Source organism: Tachyglossus aculeatus, chromosome 4 (genome assembly GCF_015852505.1).
Source record: "Tachyglossus aculeatus isolate mTacAcu1 chromosome 4, mTacAcu1.pri, whole genome shotgun sequence".
In the NCBI taxonomy this organism is placed as follows: Eukaryota; Metazoa; Chordata; class Mammalia; order Monotremata; family Tachyglossidae; genus Tachyglossus; species Tachyglossus aculeatus.
The window spans coordinates 78,479,657-78,505,611 of NC_052069.1; the positions used below are offsets into that span (position 1 = coordinate 78,479,657).

Consider the following 25,955-nt stretch of genomic DNA (forward strand, 5'->3'; position numbering starts at 1 on the left):
TTAGGAGTTTCTGTTTGATGTGGAGGTGAATGGGCAGCCATGGGAGGTTTTTGAGGAGTGGGGTGATGGGGTCTGAAAGGTGTTTTAGAAAAAAATGATCCAGGCAGCAGAGTGGAGTATGGGCACAAATGGAGTCAGACAGGCAGAGAGGCCAATGAGGATGCTGATTCAATAGAGAAGCAGCACGGCTAAGTGGCAAGAGCAACGGGCTTGGGAGTCAGAGCCTGAGGGTTCTAATCCTGCCTCTGCCATTTGTCTGCTGTGTGACCTTGGACAAGTCACTTAACTTCTCTGTGTCTCCATTATCTCATCTGCAAAATGTGGACTGATACTGTGAGCCCCACATGGGACAACCTGATCACACTGTATCTACCCCAGTGCTTAGAACAGTTCTTGGTACATAGTAAGCGCTTAACAAATACCATAATTATAAAGCAGGGCACGGTAAATAGTTGGATCGGGGTAGCAGCATTTTAGATGGAATAGAAGAGGTGGAGTTTAGTGATGCTGAGAAGGTGGAACACACAGGATTTGGTGACAGATTGAACATGCGGGTTGAATGAGAGAGAATGCAACCCAGTCCACACACCTTCGCACATGAACACCACTTACTGACTGTGCTTCACTCCTCTCTCACTGTTGACCCCTTCCTGGAACTCCATCCCCACCCAAATAAAACAGACTATCACTCTCCCCACCATCAAAGCCTCACGAAAATCATAGCTCCTCCAAGAGGCTTTCTTTCACTACGCCCTCATTTCCTCTACTCCTGCTTCCTTCCGTGTCACCAAAGCACTTGGATCTGTATCCTTTAAGCACTTGATATTCACTCCACCCTCAATAATAGTAATAACGACAATAATAGTTTTGGTTTTTGTTAAGCTTTTACTATGTGCCAGGCACTGTACTAAGCACTGGGATGGATACAAGCAAATTGGGTTGGAAACAGTCCCTTGTCTCATGTGGGACTCTCAATCTCAAACCCCATTTTACAAATGAGGTAACCAAGGCCCAGATAAGTGAGGTAACTTGCCCACAGTCACACAGCAGACAAGTGGCAAAACAGGGATTAGAACTCATGACCTTCTGACTCTCAGTGACTTCTGAGCAATACTTATGCAAGTATCCTAAATGTGTTTTTAAGTCTGCCTGTCCCTTTAGATTGTAAGGTCCTTGTAGCTAGGGAACATGTCTACCAATTCTGTTGTAATAATAATAAATATTATTATTTACAATAATATGGAGAAGCAGCATGGCTCAGTGGAAAGAGCACAGGCTTTGGAGTCAGAGGTCATGGGTTCAAATCCCTGCTCTGCCAATTGTCAGCTGTGTGACTTTGGGCAAGTCACTTACCTTCTCTGGGCCTCAGTTACCTCATCTGTAAAATGGGGATTAAGAGTGTGAGCCCCCTGTGGGACAACCTGATCACCTTGTAACCTCCCCAGCATTTAGAACAGTGCTTTGCACATAGTAAGTGCTTAATAAAAGCCATTATTATTATTATTATAATGATGGTATTTGTCAAGCACTTACTTTGTGCCAAGCACTCTTTTAAGTGCTGGGTTTGATACAAGGTCATCAGGTTGTCCCACGTGGGGCTCACAGTCTTAATCCCCATTTTACATATAAGGTAAGTGAACTGACTTGCCCAAAGTCACACAGCTGACAAGTTTTGGAGGCTGAAATAGAACCCACAACCTCTGACTCCCAAGATCACGCTCTTTCCACTAAGCTATGTTGCTTCTGTACCCTACTCTCCCAAGGCTTAGTATGTTGCCATGCACATGATAAATACCATTAATTGATTAACGGATTGATCCTTATTGACCTTTATGCCTATTGCCCTCATAAGCTGATTCAGAGACTTACACTGTCCTCAACCCTTTTGTCCTACCATATATTGTCCCTAACAACTTTAATACATACCTCATTGATAAAACTGAAATCATCAGGTATGATCTCCCTAAAATCTCTTCTGGTCCTCTCCAGTCCCACCCTCTTCCTTCCCCTTCTTCGACTTTCCTGACCTTTCCAGCAGAATCTAAAGAGGAGATCTCTTCGTTCCTCTTAAAATCCACTCCACCTATGCCTCTAACTACATCCCTTCACACCTTATCAAACCACTTGCTCCTTCCCTTCTTCCCTCCCATATGGACTTCAAGTCACTCACTTTCAACTGATCATTCCCCACTGCTTTCAAACATGTCCATGCCTCCCCTATCCTCAACAGCCCCTCCCTTGACCCCCATAGCACCCTCCAGTTACCATCACATCTTCCTCCTACCATTCCCCTCCCAATTCCTTGACTAATTCATCTAAATCCACTGCTTCTGCTTCCTCTCCTCCAATTCTCTCCTTGACCCCCTGCAATCTGGCTTCCTCTCTTTTCCTACCACAGAAATGTCCCTCTCTGAGGTCACCTGTGATCTTACTCTAGCCAAATCAAATTACTATTATTTCATTCCAATCCCTGACCTCTCAGTTGCCTTCAGTACTGTGGAGCATCTCCTGGAATCAATATCCAACCTTGAATTATTGTCTCCTGGTTCTCCTCCAATCTAACCACTCATTCTCAGTCTCTTTCACAGGCTCCTCTTCTGCCTTCCACCCTCTAACTCTGGAAAGCTCTCAAGGAGGTTCAGTTCTGATAACCCTTCTAATTCTCCATCTACACCCACTGCCTTGGGGAACTCATTCATTCCTATGACTTCATCTACCATCTCTACCTGGATGAAAAGTTGCCTCTGTTAACTCTGTTATATGGTACTCTCCCAAGTGTTTAGTACAGTGCTGTACCTGTAGTAACATGCTCAATAAATAAGATTGACTGATTGAATCCCAAATCTACCTCTCCATCCCTGACTGCTCTCCTCTGTAGTCTTATATTTCCTTCTGCCTTCAGGATAGCTCTACTTAGATGCCCCCGCAAAAGCACAACCTTAGCATGTGTGAATCAGAACGTCCCATCTCCCCACTCAAAGCCTGTCCTTTACCTGATTTTCTCATCACTGTAGACAACACAACCATCCTCCATGTCTCAGAAGCTTGTAATCTTGGCATTATCTTTTATTCTTCTACCCTGCTCAGCCTGCATATTCAATCTATTACCAAATCTGTTCACATCTGCAGAATCTGCCCTTTTCCCTCCATCCAAACTGCTACTAGTTGTTCCAAACCAATATCATATGGCACCTTGATTACTGCATCAGCTTCCTTGCTGACCTCCCTGTCTCTCTCCATTCCAGTTCTTACTTCATTCTTCTGACTGGATAATTTTTTCAAAAAAAAAAAAACAAGTATTCAGTCCACATCTCTGCACTCAACCACCTCTGCATCAAAGAGAAACTCCTTATCATCAGCCTAAAAGCACTCAAGCATCTCTGCCCTTCCAACATTACCTCCCTGAATTCCTACTATATCTCTTCACTTCTCTAATGCCAATCTCGGTCTCATTGTCAATCTTTTTGCCCACATCCTCCATGTGACCTGAAACTCCCTTCTCTTTCATGTACAACAGACCACTACTCTCCCCACCTTCGAAGCCTGACTAAAATCAGATTTCCTCTAAGAGGCTTTCCCCCACTAAGCCATCATTTCCCTTACTTGTCCTCCCTTCTTCTTTGTCTATACACTTGGATGTGTACTCTTAAAGCACATGATATTACTCCACCCCCAGATCTAGAGCACCTACATATACATAAACTCATAATCTTCCATTTCCTGTATCCCTACTTTAGAGTGAGAGGCAGACATTAAAATAGACTTTAAATTCCTTGTGGGCAGGGATACTGCCTACCAACTCTATTGTATTTCACTCTCCCAAGCACCTAGGAGAATGCTCTGCATGGAGTACACACTAAATACCATTAATATACTAAATACCATTCCTTCTACAGCCCAGCCCGCACCCTCTGCTCCTCTTCCCCGAATCTCCTCACCATGCCTCATTCTTGCCTGTCCCGCTGTCGACCCCTGGCGCATGTCACCCCCCTGGCCTGGAATGCCCTCCCTCTGCCCATCCACTAAGCTAGCTCTCCTCCTCCCTTCAAGGCCCTACTGAGAGCTCATCTCCTCCAGGAGGCCTTCCCAGACTGAGCCCCTTCCTTCCTCTCCCCCTCGTCCCCCTCTCCATCCCCCCATCTTACCTCCTTCCCTTTCCCACAGCACCTGTATATATGTATATATGTTTGTACATATTTATTACTCTATTTAACTTGTTCATATCTATTCTATTTTTTTTTTGTTAATATGTTTGGTTTTGTTCTCTGTCTCCCCCTTCTAGACTGTGAGCCCACTGCTGGGTAGAGACTGCCTCTATATGTTGCCAACTTGTACTTCCCAAGCGCTTAGTACAGTGCTCTGCACACAGTAAGCACTCAATAAATACAATTGATTGATTTAGATGTATATGGGCTGCTCATCAGTATCGTATTGGAATGGATGAGTACTAATAGCAGTCTTCACTTATTGGGTGCACTGCAGTGCTTAGGAAAGTAAAATACAAAGAAATTATGTGTTTCTTGCCCATGACCAGTTTATAAACCAATGGGAAATATTTACATATGAAGTAATTAAAGCACATAAACATTTGTCTGTACACAATTGAAGGAGCACCTGTAGATGTTCTGAGGAGAGGTATCAATATTGGAGTGCTAAAAATAATGGTGGATTTGTATAGTTTGGGGATTGGGTAGACCTTAAGCTTGATGTGGGCAGGCATTGTCTCTACCAAATATGTTATACTGTACTTTCCCAAGTACTTAGCACAGTACTCTGAACATAAGCGCTCAATAAAAATATGATTGATTGATGGACTGATAAAAATCCTTGTTGCAGAAGGTGGGAGTTTAGGAAAACTTTCCAGGTGAGGGGGAACTGTGTGTGGGGATAAAAGCAGGATTGTGATGAAAAGGAACAGTTGGAAGGTGAGCTGGAGTTCACTCAAGAGCACAACCCTGGGAATAGCAGGTGAAAAGATCAGAAATTATATGGGAAGGTCTGGTGGAGAGCCTTGAAATCAAATCATGCAGATTCCACTACAGAAGGGTAGAACTGAGTGAATATACTATTTAAAAAAAATAAAAAGGAATAATAAAATAACTTTATTGCCTCTGCATACTATTACTTTTCCTCTACAAAAAGTATAAGTTTCTGGTGGGATGGGAAAGTGCCTTGACATTCTGCTGCACATTCTAAAGAACCTACTAATGCATGTGCTCTCCCCCTTCTAGACTGTGAGCCACTGTTGGGTAGGGACCGTCTCTATATGTTGCCAAATTGTATTTCCCAAGCACTTAGTACAGTACTCTGCACACAGTAAGCACTCAATAAATACGATTAAATGAATGAATGAATGAATGTGCTCAATCAATCCTATTCCTACTTCTATTAAATAATTAATGAAACAAGAATCAGAGAAACAAAACCTTTCCTGAGGACTGTGAGCTAAAAGCCTTCAGTACTTGAAAGACAGATGAAACTTGGGCAAATAAAAATACATCAAAAATGTTCTGCTCAAATGTGAAATAATTACATAAAGATTCACTAAAATAGCTCTTTAGAAAACATATGGATTTTTGCTACTATGAAATGCACTAAACGACTGTTTTTTCCCCCAGGCTGCTTTTACTTGATTCTCTGGTAGGGGAATGCCTCTGAAGTCTTTGGGTATCTGAAAAGTCAATCATCCTGCAATAAAATTGAACTATCTTCAATAGTAATAATAATCTGTTTTGGTGGGAAAAGACTAAATGTTCTCTAACACTCTGAACTTAATGACTACTCAGGCACCATGATCCCAGTCAAGTCCAACATACTATTTTGTTGACCCTTTTTCCCCAAGATGCCAATTTCCAGCCTCTCAAAACTCCTAGGATAGAGGTGAGGGGAGAGGCAAAAAGAATCCGATAAAGGGTGCTTCTTGCCCAAGATCATCACAGTCCTTGGGGAAATGATCTCACCCAGTTTATTCCAACTCACTTCCCACTAACAGCCATGACTTTGTGCAGGAGCAGCCACAGTGCTCTTCCACCAACCAGACTAGTGTCTTTTCTCCAGGTGCCAATGAGATGTGATCACATGCACCTCCACACCTCTGGTTAAGGTGGAAGTTTTCCTCAACTTTCCTTAGAGAAATTATTTTCTGGCCACGGTCTCAAGAAAGTCAAGCATATATGTTCACCCAGAGCCAGATCTTGCCACCGCATGTTTTTTTCCTCACTTCACACCAAGATCCTGTTGGTGTCAAAGAGACTTTCTTGGTCTTCCATTTTGAACATCAAGCCTTAGCTTCATGATGAAGAACTGTTTGCATTGGACAGCAGACTCTACGTTCAGGAAAATGATTAACTTCAAAGTAATTTTAAAGTATCACTAAAGAATGACCTTCTCTAATATGAAATAACTAAACGAACATCTTTTGGGTTGGGGTGAGAATTTTGGGCTATTGGTGAGAAATAGCTGATCATTTACAGGTTGATAATTATGCAATCACACTTCTGAAACAACTATCCTTCATTCCTCTAATGCTAGCCTTCTCAGTTTACCTCAATCTCATCTATCTTGCCACTAACTTCTCACCCACATCCATGGCCTGGAATGCCCTCATTCCTCATATCAGACAGATAATTCTTCCTCCCACTTCAAAACCTTATTGAAGGCACATCTCCAAGAACCTTTCCCTAAGCTGCCTTCTCCTCTTCTCCCACTCCCTTCTGTGCCACTCTTACTTGCTCCTTCATTCATCCTCCCTCCCATCCCCACAGCACATACGAATATATCTGTAATTTCTTTATCTATTAATTTATATTAATTTCTGTCTCCTCCTCTAGAGCTTGTTGTGTGCAGGAATATGTCTGTTATAGTGTACTCTCCCAAGTGCTTAGTACAGTGCTTTGTACCCAGTAATTACTCGATAAATATGATTGAAATCTACCTATCTGGGATGCATTGTGGCTTAGTGGAAAGTGTACAGACTTGGAAGTGAGCAGACCTGGGTTCTTATCCCAGCTCTGCCACCTGCCTGTTAGGCAAGTCATCTAACTTTGCGGTGCCTCATTTTCCTCACCTGAAGAATGTTCTCCCTCCTACTTAAAGTGTGAGACCCCTGTGGGACTGAGACTGTGTCCAACCTGATTAACTTGTGTCTACCTCAGCACTTACTACAGTGCTTTTCATATAGTAAGCACTTAAATACCATTATTATTATCTAAAACATTCAATTGTATTGAGAGCTTACTATGTGCAAAGCACTGAATTAAGCACTTGGGAGAGTACAACATAATAAACAGACATTCCCTGACCACAACGAGTTTACAATCCAGTCGTCATGTGGGAGGACTACTATACATCATACTTACTCTGGAAGTTGTGATTCTTTTCCCCTTATCCTTACCCATCATCTCTTACAACAGCTAGAGCCAGATAATGACTGACTTTATGGCAGCAGCATCCCATACATTTCTAAGGACTCTAGAGACTGAGAGGTTCTGGGTGCATGGTCTAGACTGTATGTAAGCTCTTTCTCTAGACTGTACACTCCCAGTGAGCAGAGAACTTGTCCACCAACTCTCTTGTGGTGAATTCTCCCAAGCACTTAGAGAAGTGGCATGGGGTAGTGGTTAGAGCATAGGCCTGGAAGTCAGAAGGTCATGAGTTCTAATCCTGGTTCCGCCACTTATCTGCTGTATGACCTTGGGCAAGTCACTTCACTTATCTGTGCCTCAGTTACCTCATCTGCAAATTGGGGAGTGAAACTGTGAGCCCCACATAGAACAGGGACTGTGTCCAATGTGATGTCCTTGTATCCACCCCAGTGCTTAGGACAGTACCTGGCACATAGTAAGCACTTAAAAAATACCATCATTATTAAGAACAACAATAATAATAATAATGGTATTTGTCAAGGACTTACTTTGTGCAAGCACTGGGGTAGGTAAAAGGTAATTGGGTTGTCCCACATGGGGCTCACTGTCTTGACCCCCATTTTACAGGTGATGTAACTGAGGCAAAGAGGAGTTAAGTGGTTTGCCCAAGGTCACAGCAAACAAGTGGCAGAGCCGGGATTAGAATCTGTGGCCTCTGACTCGGAAGCCCATGCTCTTTCCACTAAGTCACGCTGATTGTGCTCAATAAATACCAGTGATTGACTGACTGACTGAGGGTCAGCGGAGTCTGGATCCAACACCCCAATCCACAGCATCAAGAAATCCTGGACTGCCCTTCACACCAGCAAAGGAGTTTAGAGGAGATCCACGGTGTGCAAATGGGAACAAAGATTTCCAAAGAAGGAAGTCAAACAGTGAGAAAGGGCTTCCCGAATCCCATGCAGAATTCAGGCACATAGTGCTCTGCAGGTATTAAGCATTCAATAAACCCCATTGATTGATTGATTCTTTGACTACTGCCACCCAGGTTCTCTATGGGATCAAGGTTCAACTATCCAACCTGCCCCAGTTTCCTCAGCTACAAAAGACTTTAAGTTTGGAATCGAGGGTGTCAGTAATGCATGAACATTATCCTCATCTCACTACCTCATCCATGTCTCAAATCCTCAAAAACTTTCTTCACACTTTTGGGGACTGACTCGGGCCCCTACTCAGTCCTCTAAATCAAGACAAAAATGGAAGATTAGAAATCTATCTGTCCAACAAAACCCAAAAATGAATCGTGAAATTGAGACAAGTATGTCAGGAAAACAGCTGTGAGGGGAGAAATAAAGGAAAGGTTCCAACTGCACAAATGGTCATTATGTTGCCCACTATTGCATCAAGAGATGTGAAAATTGGGTATATCTGCTTCCTCATCTGCAGAAGAAAAAAACACTCCAACTGAACCTGGGCAGCAAGACTGGAAAAGATTAAATCACCATTCCAAGAGAAAAAACGTCAGTTACTGCACATCTCCAAAGACTGTCAGAAAATGGCAAAATCATCAGGTCCAAAACCAGAGTGAGAAATAAGCAGAGGAGTTCACACCAAAATAAACCTTCAGAACTTTAATGTTTGTATAACAATCAAATAAAGCAAAAATGTGCCATTTTTTTCAGCAAATGTTCATGAAATATGATAAAAAATCACAACCCAGTGATAGAAACAGGGAAGTCTTCTGTCTCATAGGAGGGATAGACTTCTACAATGAATTTAGTTCCTGAACACAGTTGTATTTGCTAGGGAATAATGAACTTGTTGCTGTTGATATAATAGTATAGTACTAGTATCTGACACCACCAGATTTGGAAGACCAATTTCAAATAGTTTCAAAATACAATTTCTGGCTATTAACATTGAACTGTGACTTTTCTCCACAACAGTAAAGTGTCCCTTACATTATAAAAACATTCCACGCGTCTGTCAGTTTATTGCTGAATGCTTTTTGAGTCGCAATTTTTTTATTTCTAAACTGCCATAAGAGTGCCCTTTCTGCATTTTAATCTCTGTGGCATGTCTGGGCAGAAGGATGCACACCAAATAGTCCTTCATCCAGCTACCCCACTGCATTGATTACCTTTATTACAAAAGTATTCCACTTCTTCACAGCTCAGATTCTCAGGCCCAAATTCTGTGGAAAAGCTTTCCTCCAATGGAAAGTCTCCTTTTGAGGTGATGTCATTTTCCTCAGACAGACATTCCTCTTCTTCATCTTCAGTGGCATCTTCAAGGGGCCCTTCAAAAAGAATCAGGGACACTGTACCAGAAAGCATCCAAACAGAAACTTGTGAAATAAAATCCCTAAATCATGATCTCACACTTAAAGATAGTCACGAGAATGCATTTCACTCTGGATGGTGTGGATCGTCGTGTGATCTGGACCTCATACAACCAAATGTCAAATGAATTTTTTTATGGAAAGTACCTCTATGATACAAACCAAATTGAAGTTTCAATGCCTGAAATGGCCATTTAGAAAGGATTCCCTTCTCCCAGCCTCCCAACGTCATCTGTACCCTCCTTGCCAAATCTTAATGTTTGGTTATCTACTGAAAAGCTAAAAATGTGTGAGTTTTATGTTCATTTGTAAAAATTAACTGCTTGGTAAAGAGTACAAGCCTCTTTTAAACAGTTGTACAATTTTACCTGAGATTTTAATAGAGATTTAAAATAATTGAATGCATTTTAATTGAACTAAGATTTTAATAAAGTCCATACTTTTTAAAAATCCATCTTAAGAGTGGACTCCAAGAAAAGATTTCATTATACCTGTTTGAGGCTTGAAAAAAATTACATATTTCTCTCCTTGATAAAAAGCATAGTCCTATTCATAATTAATTGAATTTTTTCTCAAATGAAAAGTAGTTTTCTAATGAAAAAATGTAATTTGTATTTATGTGATAGTTTTTCAGTAATAAAAATACAACTGCTATACACTGAATAACAGAGAGGTGCACTACATTAATGTCCCTTTTCACCTGAATGGAAGGGGAGGTTTATAGTTGTTAAGACTGGACCTGTAGCAGACTATATTGGAATATCATGAGATTTATTCTGAATTACTGACTGCCTCAAAGAATCAAGATAGTCAGGTTCATTTTATTAACTAGAGTCTTGCATTTACTTCCAAAGAAGTTTAGTATAGCACTCTGTGAAAGAAATACAATTATGATAATCTGAAGTAACTGCCATTTCTGTTGGCGGTTCTCATCAGATAGGCCACTGAGTAACTCAGTAGGAATGATACCCTTTTCCTCTCCCAGGGGCCATGTAGTAGCATGCACTGGGCATGAGTAAGTTGATTACACTTCAGTGGCATACAAATAGGCATGAGTAACTTGTAATGGCATGCAGTCAGGACATGGAAGTCGCACAATGCTTGACCACCAGGATATATTAAATTTGTGGAAACAACATTATACAAATGAAATGCCTATTCCATTACACTGTGCATTCATTATTCTTTGAGTGAGACGATATAAGCATAATAACTGTATTTTTTACGTGCTTACTATGTGCCAGGTGCTGTTCCAAGCGCTGGCATGGGTACAAGAAAATTGGGTTGGACACAGTCCCTGTTCCACAGTCATAATCCCCACTTTACAGATGAGGTAACTGAAGCACAGAGAAGTGAAATTATTTGCCCAAGGTCACACAGCAGACAAGTTACAGATCCAGGATTCAAACCCATGTCCTGCTGACTCGCAGGCCTGTGCTCAACCCACTAGGCCTAGCTACCTCTCTAGCCATCTAAATTCACTTTGGGCAATGGAGGTAAGCACACCATTCTGGGGTTGTCAACATTATATTGTTTTTTTGCCTGACATCCAAGTGACAACTTCAAAGTACTGTTCCAACCTTGATGCACTAAAATTAGCTTAGTGAAAATGCAGAATTGTGCTGGGGGTAAGTGCAGGGTGGGGTGGATGCCTGGGAGCTGGGAGAGCCCAGTGTCTTGCAGTGGAACTGCTACAAGATAGAGGATGAGGAGCCAAAACTCCACCCTCTGTAGTCATGCTGTCATGACAGCAGGAGCAAGCTCAGAGGAGATCCCTCTCTAGCCTGAATCTCACACCTCTGACTCTCCTTTCTTTTTTTAAATTTCATGGTATATGTTAAGTGCATACTATGTGGCAGACACTTTCTAAGTGTTGGGGTAGATACAAGTTAATCAGATTGGACAAAGTCCCTATTCCATGTGCGGCTCAGTCTTAATCTCCATTTTTCAGATAAAGGTAACAGGCACAGAAAAGTTAAGTGACTTTCCCAAGGTCACACAGCAAACACGTGGCAGGGCCAGGAGTAGAACCCAGGACTAGAACCCAGATCCTTCTGACTTCCAGGGCCAAGCTCTATCCACTAGGCCATGCTACTGGTCTCCAACAGTAAAGGAGACTCACTAGCAGCTACATTCATTCATTCATTTGTATTTATTGAGTGCTTACTGTGTGCAGAGCACTGTACTAAGCACTTGGAAAGTACAATTCGGCAACAATTCGGCCAAGACAGGTCCCTTTTACAGGGCCTGAGGGTGTGCAGGTTGACCATGCTACAGTGGAGAGTCAGAGCCAGAGAGGGCCAGGGTTTAAGAACAAGGCCAAAATGTTGTGTGGGTGAGGCACAGTCTCATACAGTGACTCCTTGAGGATGCTATGGAAACAATCCTTTTTGCTATTGTTGAAATCGCACCTAAAACAAAGATGCTAAGACATGCTGCCAAGGACTGCAGTTAAATGATTCCTTTTTCAAGAGTCCCTCCGGTTGAAAATAATTTTCAATTGGATAGGGTTCTGGGAATTGAAAATTTGTGGATATAAAAAATTTACACCTTTTGTCTAAAATATACTTGTGCAGATAGATTTTGATTTGTTTTCATTTTGTTAGGAGTGTGCTAATATCTGAATTTGGAGATGCATAATCAAAGAGTTTGCTACCTTTCCCAGAAAGAATAGACAACAGCTAGTCTTTTAAAACGGTTTGGTTGCACTCAAATTAATTCTTGAAGCAATCAACTGTCCTTACATAATTAACAGTAAAATGTTAATTTCCATTTATTTACCCTGGTATCAGATCAGACTGGGGAAACACTTTCTCTTAAAATCCATGGTATTTACAATGAAAGTTCAGATATTTTATTACTACATACTGACTTTTTGTTCCAAAAAGCAATTCAAATAGATTATACATAGTTGCAAACTAACATTTAAAAAGGGTAAAATACCCAAAGCACAAACACAATTAATAACATCAATGAAAGAGGAATGAAGTAAGGAACTGTTGTATATGGATTAGTGAGCACAGAAGTCCCCTTCAGAAAATCACCTCACATAATTTGATACAAATAATATCTACCCAGGAGAGGATCATGACTGAGTTTCATGTGCCTTCATGGAGAAAATTACTTCTGATTGAGACCACTTGACAGATTAGGGTGGGGAAATCTGAACCGTCCCTCATCATGGGTACCAGATATACAGATACTGAAAGAAACTTTCCCAAGGACAGATTTACATTCTTATTTTTACATGAACTATATTTGATTAATTAATCCTAAAGATGGCATTTAAGATTGGATATCTAAAGGTAACCTGGGTAAATTAAACATGTTATTGGGAATAGCATCGTCTTCCAGAGAGGCAGATAATCTCCCTCAGGAAATGAATTACTAGAGAAGAATTCCTTTAAATTGGATTCTTTGATATTTTCATACTGTGAAACTTAATATAGGACACACAATCCCAAATAAATTAAAATTATGAAGCAGGAGTGAAACCACCCACCAAATCCCATAAATAGGTTGAGGTGTAACAATAAGGATAATTGTGGTGATCGATAAACGCTCACTAGAGGCCAAGTCCCTAGGTAGACACAAGAAAATCAGTTCAGAAATAGTCCCTGTCCCACATAGGGCTCATGTTCTAAGAGGGAGAGAGTATGGATATTGAATCTCCATTTTACAGATGAGGAAACTGAAGCCAAAAATTTAAGTGACTTGTCCAATGTCACATGGCAGGCATTAGAACTCAGGTACTCTGATTCCTAGGACTGGACTCTTTCCACTAGTTCACGCTGCTTCTCCAAGAAAAAGGAAAAAAAGGTTTAGTGAAATTAGGTGATAATCTTTGCCCAGAAGTACATATCTCCATTGGTTACTCATGGAGAAATGTTGTAATGGACAGTGCAGGAGCAAATTGACAACATGGTTTGTTTCAACTGCTGTCCTGTAACCCCTTCTCTCTTGTGGTTTCTGTTATGGGGTGTGTTCAGTGCCTATGTTCTGCCTCAAGAAAGGCCTTCCTTAACAGGAGAAGCAGTGTGGCCTAGTGGATAGAGCACTGGACCTGGGAGTAAGAAGGACCTGGGTTCTAAATCCCCTCTCTGCCACTTGTCTTCTAACCTTGGCAAGTCACCTTAGTTCTCTGTGCCTTAGTTAAATGTAAAATGGGGAGTAAGACTATGGGCTTCATGTGGGACAGGCATTGAGTCCAACCAGATTATAAGCACTTAAAAATATCATGAAAAGAACAATTTTTTAAAATCATAAAACTGGAAATAGGAGCCCTAAATTCAAGTCCCAGCTCCACCACTGCCTTACTGTTTAAGCTTGGACCAGTCACTTAAACATCTCTCTGGACATCAGTTTCTTCATCTGTGAAATGGTGGACAGGGCCTGTGTCTTATCTCATTACTTTGTATTTATCCAGGTACTTAGTCCATCGTAAGTACTTAATAAATGGAATTGCTGTCATTATTATGACTCTTCAAGTCAAGTATTTTACTCAACCTGAATGTGAATAATTGTTGATCAAACCAACCACTGACCCTAAAAAATCTCTCCAGGTGAGATCAAGGTACAGAGCTGCTTGAAAACAGTAAGCACTCAGCAAATGTGATATTTTTTAACGGTAGTTGTTAAGCACCTTATTATGTGTCAAACACTGTTCTAAGCCCTGGGGTAGATACAAGGTAATCCAGGTTGGACACTGTCCATGCCCCACAAAGAGCTCACAGTTCTAATCCCCATTTTACAGGTAAGGTTAACAGGCACAGAGAGGTTAAGTGACTTGTGATGATATTCAATCTCCTCTCGTGTACTTGGTTGTGCATTTATGTGTATGAAAGTAATTTGTGGATAGAAAGGCTATGTGAATAGAGGTTTTCCTTCATAAATGACCAAATCATCCCTTGAGTTCGAGTCCCCTCTAGACTGTAAGCTCCTTTGGGCAGGGACTGTAGCCCCACGTGGGACAACCTGATCATCTTGTAACCTCCCCAGGGCTTAGAACAGTGCTTTGCACATAGTAAGCGCTTAACAAATACCATTTTTTTTTTTTACCTACCAATTCCACTGTCAGACTTTACCAAGTGCTTCAGTATGGGCAAAGAATGTGTCTGCCAATTCTGTTGTATTCTCCCAAGCATTTAGTACAGTGCTCTGCACTTAGGAAGCATTCTATAAAAATTGATGATGATGATGATGACTGATGATGCTTAGTACAGTGCTCTGCACATAAGTGCTCAATAAATACCAGTGACCTGTAGAAAATTGATGAATGAGTAAGCATTCACTGCAGTCAGTGAATGGCACTCAGTTACTTGGTTGCATTTTACATCCCAACCATAGAGTCCCATTACTTGTTTTGGGGAAAAAGATGGATTGTGCAGCTGATGCAGGTAATGAATAGTGGCTCTAGAGATTCAGTGAGATCTGCAATGTGGAGGCAATCACTGAGGCATTGCCTGCTCTAGATCTTGGCTTGGGAAACTTTTGAGAGTGGACAGGTATATGATGATGGGTAGAAACTCTTTGAATGATGCTATGATAATGGTAGAAAAAAATTTAAAAAAGAGGAAGGAGATAGGAAAGGTTTGGGGAAGTGAAAAATAAGTAGATGGGAAGTGTCAATAGTGTCACGGAGAAGAAGATAATATATTCAATGCTGAGGCGGAAGTACACTATTTCTACTGTTAATTAGTTCAATGGTATTTATTGAGCACTTACTATGTTCAGAGTACTGTACTAAATACTTGGAAAAATAAAACAGAGTTATTGGTAATACAGTATAATTACTATTGAATTACAATATGATGGTGCTACACTGAATATTTGAATGGAGAAAAAAATGTAACAGGGTCCTACCATGAATTCAAAAAATATAAGAAAAACCAAAAGAGAATGTATTTATTGGGGTACATTTAAATCAGTTCATAACAGGAAGCATCCAAGAAGGAAATTAAATGCTAAGGAAAACATAGCTTTATAAATTAATATGTACCATCAAGTGTGAAGAGGGTAAGGAAAATACAGAGATTCATGGTTCTAACACAACACAATCAAGACCCTCCTGTACTATATGAAATTCTCTCACTGGCATTCATTTATTTACTAATCATTTAAGGTTGCTTTCCAACAAATTGTTTTGCTTTATCTCCCTAAGACAAAGAACCTTGCAATAATGGAAATATAGAGGACTTTCCTCCTGACCCACTGGTATCCTATGGGATGCTGGAGGCATCACAAGCAAAACTGCACAAACAGAATAGGACTATTTGTAAGTCTTGGCAACACTTAACATGGAAGATTTTTTAAAACTGCTTTTCATAATAACAATATGAACACCATGACACACAAAAAAGGACCAAATCAAACATAAATGATCTTCCCTGAGGGAATAAAATTATTTTGTATTTCACACGTAAATGATCCTCCCTGAGGGAATAAAATTATTTTGTATTTCACACATGCTAAGTGACTTAAGTTCTCTTGCAGTTTGTTTATACCAGTGTGTCCTATTTTGGACAAATCCAGGCTAATTCAAAGCAGACACCAGGACCACTGTCACCCCTAGAGGTTGGCACGGTGTGGGGAGCCAAATCTGCCTCTTCTTGCAACAATATTCATTCATTCAATTTTATTTATGAAGCACTTACTGTACACAGAGTACTGTACACAGAGTACAATACAACAATAAAGAGTGACAATCCCTGCCCACAACAAAATGAGCTCAGAGTCTAGATGAGGGGAGGCAGACATCAAATAGATATTAATACAAATAAATAAAATTACAGATACATATGGAGGTGATTTGGGGCTGGGACGTAGAAGACCAAAGGGAACAAGTCGGGGGACACAAAAGTGAGTAGGAGATGAGGAAAATTGGGGCTTAGTCTGGTAAGGCTTGGAGGAGATATGCCTTCAAGTAAGGCTTTGAATGCAGAGAGAGTAATTGCCTGGTGGATTTGAGGAGGAAGGGTGTTCCAGGCTAGAGGCAGGAAGTGGGCAGGGGTCGGTGGCGAGACAGGTGAGATACAGGCCCAGTGAAAAGATTGTGCCAGAGGAGTGACGAATATGGGCTGGATTGTAGAAGGAGAGAAGTGAAGTGAGGCAGGAAGGAGCAAGGTAATGGAGTGCTTTAAAGCCAATGGTGAGGAGTTTTTGTTTGATACAGAGGCAGATAGGCTACCATTGGAGATTTTTGAGGAGGGGGGTGACATGTTCGGAATGTTTCTATAGGAAGAGGATCCAGGCAGCAAGGAGAGGTATGGACAGGGGTGGGGAGAGACAGGAGATTAGGTGGTCAGCAAGGAGGCTGATGTAGTAATCTAGGCGGGAGAGGATGAGTGGTTTTATTAAGGTGGTAGCAGTTTGGATGGAGAGGGAAGGGCGGATTTTAGCGATGAGCCATACGTGGCTCAATGAACCCCTGCCTATCGCCACCAAGGAAGAGCCTGCTGCCAGGGATGTAGTGACACTTTCTGCCTAGCCAGGATTTCCCTGCTCCCTGGAGTTGTGGCTACCAATTGGGCTGATGCTATGCTGCTTCTGGAAAAGCACTCACTGATTGTTTGCAGAATTGAACTGTGGAGTGGGGGGCTTCTGTTCCCCAATGATATTTTTTGAGTGCTTACCATGAGCAGGACACTGTACAAAGCACCTGGGAGTATACAATGCAACAGAGTTAGCCATCAGGTTCCCTGCTCATAATGAGCTTACAGTCTTCAGGATTCCCTCCCCAACTGGTCTTTCCTTCTTCCTCCCTACTATGATCACAAAGCAGCGAGTCACTCAGGGGGATTGGGGGATATTCGGAAGTTCCAATGGGCTGGGATTAGGGAGTTATTTATTTCTTTTTATTTGCCTGAGGAGCCAAATATCTCAGGTCAGCTCTGTGACTTGAGTCTCGTGCAGTTCTCACTTCAAAGCTGTACCTTCCCTATTCAGCACATCTGTGGTAGGTAGAGATACATGGGCACTCAGGCTGAGAGGCTAGAAAGGTGGGGTGACATGACATATATGGCAGACAGAGCTCGATCTTCACTGCTTCTATGATGAGCAGGGTGACACAATGATGACATTGTGTGGCAGTACGAGTGGCATAATGTGATCCTGTTTGCTTCTTTGGCACAAAAAGATAGACAACTCCTGTCTTGGTCCAGGCAAACTAACCACTGTGATCTGCTAAGGACAGAACTCCCCAGCTTCTGAGAAGTGAAGTTTCACATTAGTATCTGGTGAACCCAGCTGCATAGTTCTGCCCTTCCCCAATGCTGCAAATTTTCCAGATGAGAATGACGTGAAACCCAAGCTGAAGAAGTAGAAACCTGGAATCAAACTGATGCATCTAGAAAAGTATTATTTCATCTATTTATCAAAAAGTGCAATCACAGCTACCCAGACAGCTAGACATTACAATTATCTATTGAAGACACTTGGCAAGGAGTGCCATGAAGAGATCACAGCAGCATTTGGAGAGTAAGGAAACCAATAATTATAATAAGAATTATGGTATTTGTTAAGCACTTACTATGCACCAGGCACCCTATTAAGCGCAGGGGTGGATAGAAACAAATTGGGTTGGATACAGTCCCTAGCCCATGTGGGGCTCATATTCTCAATCCCCATTTCACAGATGAAGTAACTGAGGCCACGAGAAATGAAGTGACTTGCCCAAGGTCACACAGCAGACAAGTGGCAGAGTGGGATTAGAACCCATGACCTTCTGACTCCCAGGTCTGTGCTCTATCCATTACTCCATGCTGCTTCTCTAAACCAATGTGAAATCACCAAAGAAAATGGCAAATGGGTATGTCCATGATCCATCAATAGTATTTTTAAGCATTTAACTGTGTGTAAGGCTCTGTAATAAGCCCTTCAGAGAGTACAATACAATGGAGTTGTTAGACACTATCCATTTTCACAGGAAGCTAACAATCCAGAGAGGGAGGTAGACATTAAAACACACTACTGATCAGAGAAGCATTCAAGTATAAGACTGTATATTAGGGCCATGGGGCTGAGGATGGGATGAGTATCAAGTGTTTAAGGAGTAGAGATCCAATTGCATAGACAATGTACAAGGCACAGTGAATAGTGGAAATGGGATTTTAGTCAGAAAAGGCCTATGAGCTATTATTTCCCAAGAAACCATTTATTATGACTCCACATCAAGGCTAGTTTGCTGACAGCACCTCACAGATCAAAGACTAATTAGAGCAGAACAAACAATGCATCACCAGCCAAGGAGGATTCCTACAAAACCCTGCATTGGGGTGTAGAGATCAGGTTGAAGAACTTATACAGTCAGTGATGAATGCTGGGAGGGAAACATTTCATTTTTAGTGTGGGAGAAGACTTAGGACCAGTGTGGGACAGTGGATAGAGCCCGGGCTTTGGAGTCAGACGTCATGGGTTTGAATCCCGGCTCCGCCACTTGTCAGTTGTGTGACTTCGGGTAAGTCACTTGACTTCTCTGTGTCTCAGTTACTTCATCTGTAAAATGGGGATTAAGTCTGTGAGCCCCACGTGGGACAACTTGATTACCTTGTATCTACCCCAGCACTTAGAACAGGGCTTTGCCCATAGTAAGCACTTAATAAATGTCATTATTATTATTTTGGTGGGACAGGTGTGAGGAGAATGAGAAAAAAAAGACAGGAATTAGAGGACAGAGGAGGGCTTGAAGGAGAAAAAAGGAAAGAGAAAGAGGGAAAAAGAAGAGTTAGCAAAGATCCAAAATGAAGCATGAGACATGCTGCCTCCTCCTCCACCATTGCCCCACTTGTCCTCAAGGCCCGACTGACTCCCCTTCCCCTGCCCCAGAGTGATCCCCGCACTTTTCTTAGTCTTGTACCAACCATAGTGACAGTGCACACCTCACAAGATCAATCAATGGTATTTCTTGAGTGCTTACTATGTGCAAAGCACTGTACTAAGTAGAGGGCAAGAAGTCAAGCCGGCATCTCGGCTCTACCTCTGATCTTTTCTATGGATGTCTACCCTACCCAAGAAATTATGGGGCAAAGTTAATGACATTATTCCTCAGATGTCAATCTCCCATCATCCTCTGCAAGCAATGCAAGAGCTATGGAGACCCACACCTAAGCCAAGGGCTTCTATAGATCCCTAAAAGTCTTTATGGATTCATTCACCTTGCTAAAACAGCTAGAGAAAATAGGTATTTCCAGCCTTATCACAGACAACGAGAGAATCTTGCAGACAGAGCAGCAACAGTTCAATGACCTTTTTAAAATCCTTCCACCACCATGGATGTCAAGGAATAGAGAGCTTGCCAATATGGGAGGATTTCATTTCTGGATTTTGTTCTGATATTAAAACAAGTCACTACCGCAGCTAGAACCACGAAGAATGCTGTATCTATGATCTCACCTTTTAACTGTGAAGATCACCAAGAAAGACAGGCATTTATTTTTCTGAAATTTGCCTAGGCTTTTCTTCATGTAAAACTGAATAATAATAATAATAATAATAATAATAATAGTGGTACTTAAGCAGTTATTAAGTGTAAGGCACTGTTCTAAGCACTGGGGTAGATACGAGATAATTGGGTTGGACATGTTCCCTGTCCCACATGGGGCTCACAGTTTTAATCCCCATTTTACAGATGAAGGACTGAAATTTCAAAGACCAGAGCAATCATCATCTGCTAGAAGACAGGACATTTGACAACAAAAACTACCTTATCTCATGTCTATCCATTACTGAAAGTTCCAATGCAGAAACATCTGGACGAGATAATTAGAAATATTGTTAGCCATAAATTCCCATAATTGATTTAGACTGCAGCATGGCCCTGGAGCCATTTTGCTGCATGTCAGAAGCAAGAAAAATACTGGGAACAATATCAAAATCTCTGTTTGGTATTCGGAAGCTTTTCAAGGCATTTGCCATCATAAGTTCTACCAGCATCTAAATATCCCAGCCAAATTGAGAAGCTTTTGAGAACTCTTTGACAGTCCCATGCTGATGGGACTGTGAGAGGTTAATGTGCTTGGTGTTACCCTATCTCCACTGTCACTGGAGAAGAGCATGACTTTGAAAGAGCTAGATGTTGAGGCTTTAGCCTTCAAAATAACCCTTCTAACTGCAGACTTTAATGATAATAATAATAATGATAATGATAATAATAATTGTGATTATTAAGCACTATGTACTAAGCAAAGTACTAAGTGCTGGGTTGATACAAGAAAACCAAGTTGGACACAGTCGCTGTCATTCATTCATTCAACTGTATTTATTGAGTGCTTACTGTGTGCAGAGCACTGTACTAAGCTCTTGGGAAGTACAAGTTGGCAACATATAGAGATGGTCCCTACCCAACGGCGGGCTCACAGTCTAGAAGGGGGAGACAGACAACAAAACATATTAACAAAATAAAATAAATAGAATATGTACAAATAAAATAGAGTAAACAAACATATATACATATATACAGGTGCTGTGGGGAGGGGAAGGAGGTAACGCAGGAGGCATGGGGAGGGGGAGGAGGGGGAGAGGAAGGAGGGGGCTTGGTCTGGGAAGGCCTGTCCCATGTGGGGTTCACAGTCTCAATCCCCATTTTCCAGATGAGGTAACCGAGCAACAGATAAGTGAAGTAACTTGGCCAAGGTCACATAGCAGACATGTGGTGGAGCCAGGATTAGAACCCATGACCTTCTGACTCCCAGGCGCATTCTCTATTCGCCTCATCATGCTGCTTCTCCATTAATTAGCTGTACACCCAGAGGAACATAAAATCGATTATAAGATGCTTTACAAAATCAGCTGCCTCTTTAGACAAAAAAAAATACTTGAATACTGAGCTGATTTTATCGGTTGAGCACTGATCTAAATGCTTGGGAGAGTACAATAGAATTAAACATTATCCTTCCCCTCAGGAAGTTTACATTCAAACTAGTAACAGACATTAGTTTACAGATACTTAAACCAAATCCTTGTGATAAGATAGCAAACCTGGACTGCACCCTTATGTTCTTTTCACACACCACTCCCTACAATCAAAATTATCAATAAAATAGTGACATATACATCAGAATGAAGATGAAATAGGGGCACCGTAGGTTTTAAAGTTATTAAATATGTTTATATAGCTGTTCTACATAATTAAAAGATACCATTGACAGTGATGAATCAGTATGTTAGTAGACAAATAAGTGGTTTTTTTAAACTATAAATCAGTAAACTCTTATAACAACATAAAGTTTCATACAACAGCCCTCTCTATTCTCCTCTAACACAGCTTCCCCATGGTGCAAAGGAAAACTATCCAGGAGTTCCAACACAGACACCCTTATCATCCCCCAGGAGCTCAGAAACTGGGCCCCAACCTCCTCCCTCTGCTATCTCTTTGGACTGCAAGAAGCAGAGAATCAGAAACATGAAGCAGAAAAGGAGGAAGAAGCAGGCCAAAGCCTAAGGTTAAGGCCTGGGGCTCTTCAAGGCCTTTCATCCATGGGAGCCTGCTGAAGACTTCTCTCTCCCCCAACTCACCACTGCTTAAGGAGAGACCATTCCCCCACTGGAGATGAGGGCAGACAGAAGTCTAGAAGCATGTCATCCAAACCTTTGTCAAGGAAGGCTAGGCACTTGTAGCTAGCATAAGGCTGACTCAAGTAACATCATATGTATCAAACCAGACACACAGAACTAAACGGTATCATACTACAGATGTCTAAATGAACCTGGAATGCCTTTCTGAGGGAGACTTGTGACCCACAACTACTCTGCTTATGGGTGTGGGTCCCAAGCTGTAGAACCTAGCAACAGGCGCTAAGTACGAGCAGGTACCAGGCCCTAAAAAGTACCAAACCTGAAGGTTCCCAGTGTCATACCTATATAGAATAGGCAACTGACCAGCTGCAAATTGAACTATCCCACATAATACCTAAATAATGACCACCATACTTCACCACCAGTCTCTTTTCAACCTGACCACCACAACCAAGGGAAGCCCCATCTCCTACACAAGTTGTCTGAACACCATTTGGAATCAATCAATTCTATTTATTGAGCACTTACTGTGGACAAAGCACTGTAATAAGTGCATGCGAGAATACACTATAACAGAGTTGATAGACATATTCCCTACCCACAGTGAGTTTTCAGTCTAGACATTAACGGCGCTTCGAAGGACAGGCTCTGTGTCTTATTCTCACTTGTATAATTTCTTCCAGTGCTTAGTATAGTGCTCTTCACATAGTAATCACTCAATAAATATTATTACTACTAAGAAACTGATGCAATTTTTCACTTAACACTTTATGCCCGAAATACTGAGACTATGCCTGAAATTCATGAGTCCTGTACAAATAACTCTTACCATTTTTGTGGTTGTAAATGTTTCACCTAGAAACGTTACCTTTTTTTAAACAGTTATTTATTCTCCCGGCTTATTTTTCATTTGAGAACACCTATGAGCTCCACAGAATCATCCTAAACCAGAATTCTGTGCCTTGAACTTTATAATACTTAATAAATGCATAAGAAAAGAGGGCAGGGAAATATTTTTATAATACAGGAAAACAATGAGGCAACACCTTGGACTGGTTTGGAAAACAAAAGGCAGCAGACAACCAGGACGTGCCGATTAGGAATGAAATGATTCTTTTTAGAGGAGAATGTTCAGAAAATAGTGATAACAAGGGGCACGGGCAAAAGTAGTGCTAGCCTTTAAAAAGTAGCAAATGAAACAGCACATCAAGGACGATAGATGGAACTATCAGCTCTCACCCACAGATAAAATTCCACCATTAGTAATATATTCAAATACAAATGCCAACAATATAGCCTCCCGAGTTGCAAATAAGCTGTGCAGTGGTAAAACTTGTTTCCTTTCCATTCTCAAAATTCATTTGATTCTTCAAAACATACCTCCTTATGACACAGCAATATGCCTCCTGAAGTCTTGTAGAGGAGCATACACTTTCTACATGCCTCCTCAGACTAATCAGATTGCATTTATTGAGTCCTTACTCTGTGCAGGGTACTAAACTAAATGCTTGGGATTGAGCAATGCAACAGGGTTAGTAGACACACTGCCTGCCTGCAAGGAGCTTACAGTCAATCATTACCCATTATACACAAAGGACAGGTGACTAGCATACTAACTGGAAACAGACAGCCGATTAATACAGCCACCCATGGTGCCAAAAATAGTTACTCTCTGACTTGGAATCTCAACTGCCTCATCAGGGTGAGTGGTTCGGGAAGAGGATGGGTACCGATGATCTGGCCAGCAGGTTGAGGAATAGATGACATCAGAGAAGAAACTAACCCTGAGTGATGCAGGAAGCAAGGATGCAGGAAAACACCTGATTTGTTTAGAGAACTGATGGGTAAGTGGGACAAAGTAAGCACTCAACACACACCACCACCACCATCTAGACAGTAAACTTGTTGTGGGCAGGGAATGTATCTATCAACTCTGTTATACTGAACTCACCCAAGCACTTAGTACAGTGCTCTACGAAAATTATGTGTTCAATAAATACCACTGATTGATAGATTTAAGCGTTTGAGCAGACTTGAGTGACCTGCTCCAAGTTACAGGATGACTTAAAGGATTCACAGATTAGGCTAGGGAAATCCTTTGGACTAGGTCTAAATAACTATCCTCACCCCTCTTTAGAGACCACCAAACTGAAACAACCACAGAGCATGTTCTGAAGTAGGCACATAACAGTGCAAAAAAGGTCACACTGAACTCCTGCAAAGCTCAGGGTAGATAAGTTCCCCTGGTTCTTGTGGAATTCAGAAAGTCCATCCCTCTACCTGGTCTTGCAATTTGCTTCAAAGAAATATTGTTTGCAGTAGTTGAAGGTCCAGGTGGCTGCTGCATTGGAAATTTCCAAACCAACCAATGGCGGCCACCATATACTTGTCCCACACCTAAATGACTCTCTATCCCATTAGGGTTATGAGAGGCAAGTCTTGTAGAGGTTTCCCACACAGGAAGACAACAAATTCCCTGTGTAAACTCTAGCCCTCTTTTCCCTCCATTCCACAGGTAAAACATAGGTAAATGTTAGAGGGATAACATTTATTATTATTAAAATAATAGTAAGAATAATGTGGTATTTTTAAGCACTTTCTATGTGCCAGACACTGTACTAAGCACTGGGATAGATACAAAATAATTCGGTTGGACCCAGTCCCTGGCCCACATAGGTCTCTCAGTCTCTAGCCCCATTTTACAGATGAAGTAACTAAGGCACAGAGAAGTCACTTGTCCAAGGTCACAAGCAGAAAAGTGGTAGAGCTGGGACTAGAATCTCGGTCTGTCTAACTCCCAGGTCTGTACTTTTTTCACTAGTTCATATTGTTTCTTCCTTTGTAAACCAAAGGAGCCATCTTGATATCACAATTCCTCCTAACTAGGGAAATGAAAAATGGACTTAAATTCTATGGTACACTATAGAATGATTGCAGATGGAGGTGTGGCGTTCTGGGACAAATGTGTCCATGGAGTAGCTATGGATCAGAAATTACTCGACAGCATAAGATGAGACTCCTTGGAGATATTTGGTTTGCTTGTGTCCATGCCTCATGATTTTAAGCTGATTTCATGGAGATCAGCGTAAAAAAGGTGAATGAATGGATGAGAAATATAGTAAGTGGTATAACATTTGCTGGTTGATACTACCATAAGTATTCAGTTAGCATAAAAAATAAATACTATCTTGCTCCCAAATTTAAAAGTTTTCACCCAAAGATATAGCTTGGGAAAAAAAGGCTCTACCTTGAAAGTAGAGAGAGAGACTCTTTTAAGCCCAAGGAGGTTACTGTAGTCACTCAGGTGCCCCATCCTTAGATTTTTCAAGACCAACAGTCATTTACCTCTTTTAAAAACTTCACCACTACCTTATAGGCAAACCTTAAAGTACATCCTTCTTGTTTCCCTCATACATAGTCTCATGACTATCCCACAGAGCAACTTAATGAGAAGGGGCAGTAAATAAGGGTGCTCTCTACTTAGGAGAAACCCATTCTGGCCTAGTGTAATTGAGCTTAACAGCAAGAAAAAAATATATATTTTTGCAGAAAATACCCTAATTTAAATGAGCAAGTTCTTCCTGCAGCCACTCACTTTTAACATAAGTTGCATCAGGGGATCTGGTGAGGAGGAAATATTTTTATTAATTTTTTCCCTTATCAGCAAGAAGAATGTTGATTTCTTTTCATTTACATACTTTGCCTGCAGGTAGCAGAGCTGAGAATCATATAGTAGAAAT

General features: G+C 41.3%; 1 protein-coding gene across 2 annotated transcripts in view; it reads right to left on the reverse strand.

Annotated features, from left to right (window-relative positions):
* ZFPM2 (zinc finger protein, FOG family member 2) overlaps positions 1-25,955 on the reverse strand; it is a 535,407-nt gene that overhangs the window by 431,565 nt on the left and 77,887 nt on the right. The window contains exon 2 of one of the 2 annotated variants that reach the window (XM_038745898.1): positions 9,505-9,663. The exons of the other annotated variant lie outside the window; for it this stretch is intronic. Within the exon in view, the coding sequence (XP_038601826.1) occupies positions 9,505-9,663 (159 nt within the window). The remainder of the gene's footprint in view (positions 1-9,504; positions 9,664-25,955) is intronic. 2 annotated transcript variants of the gene reach the window in all.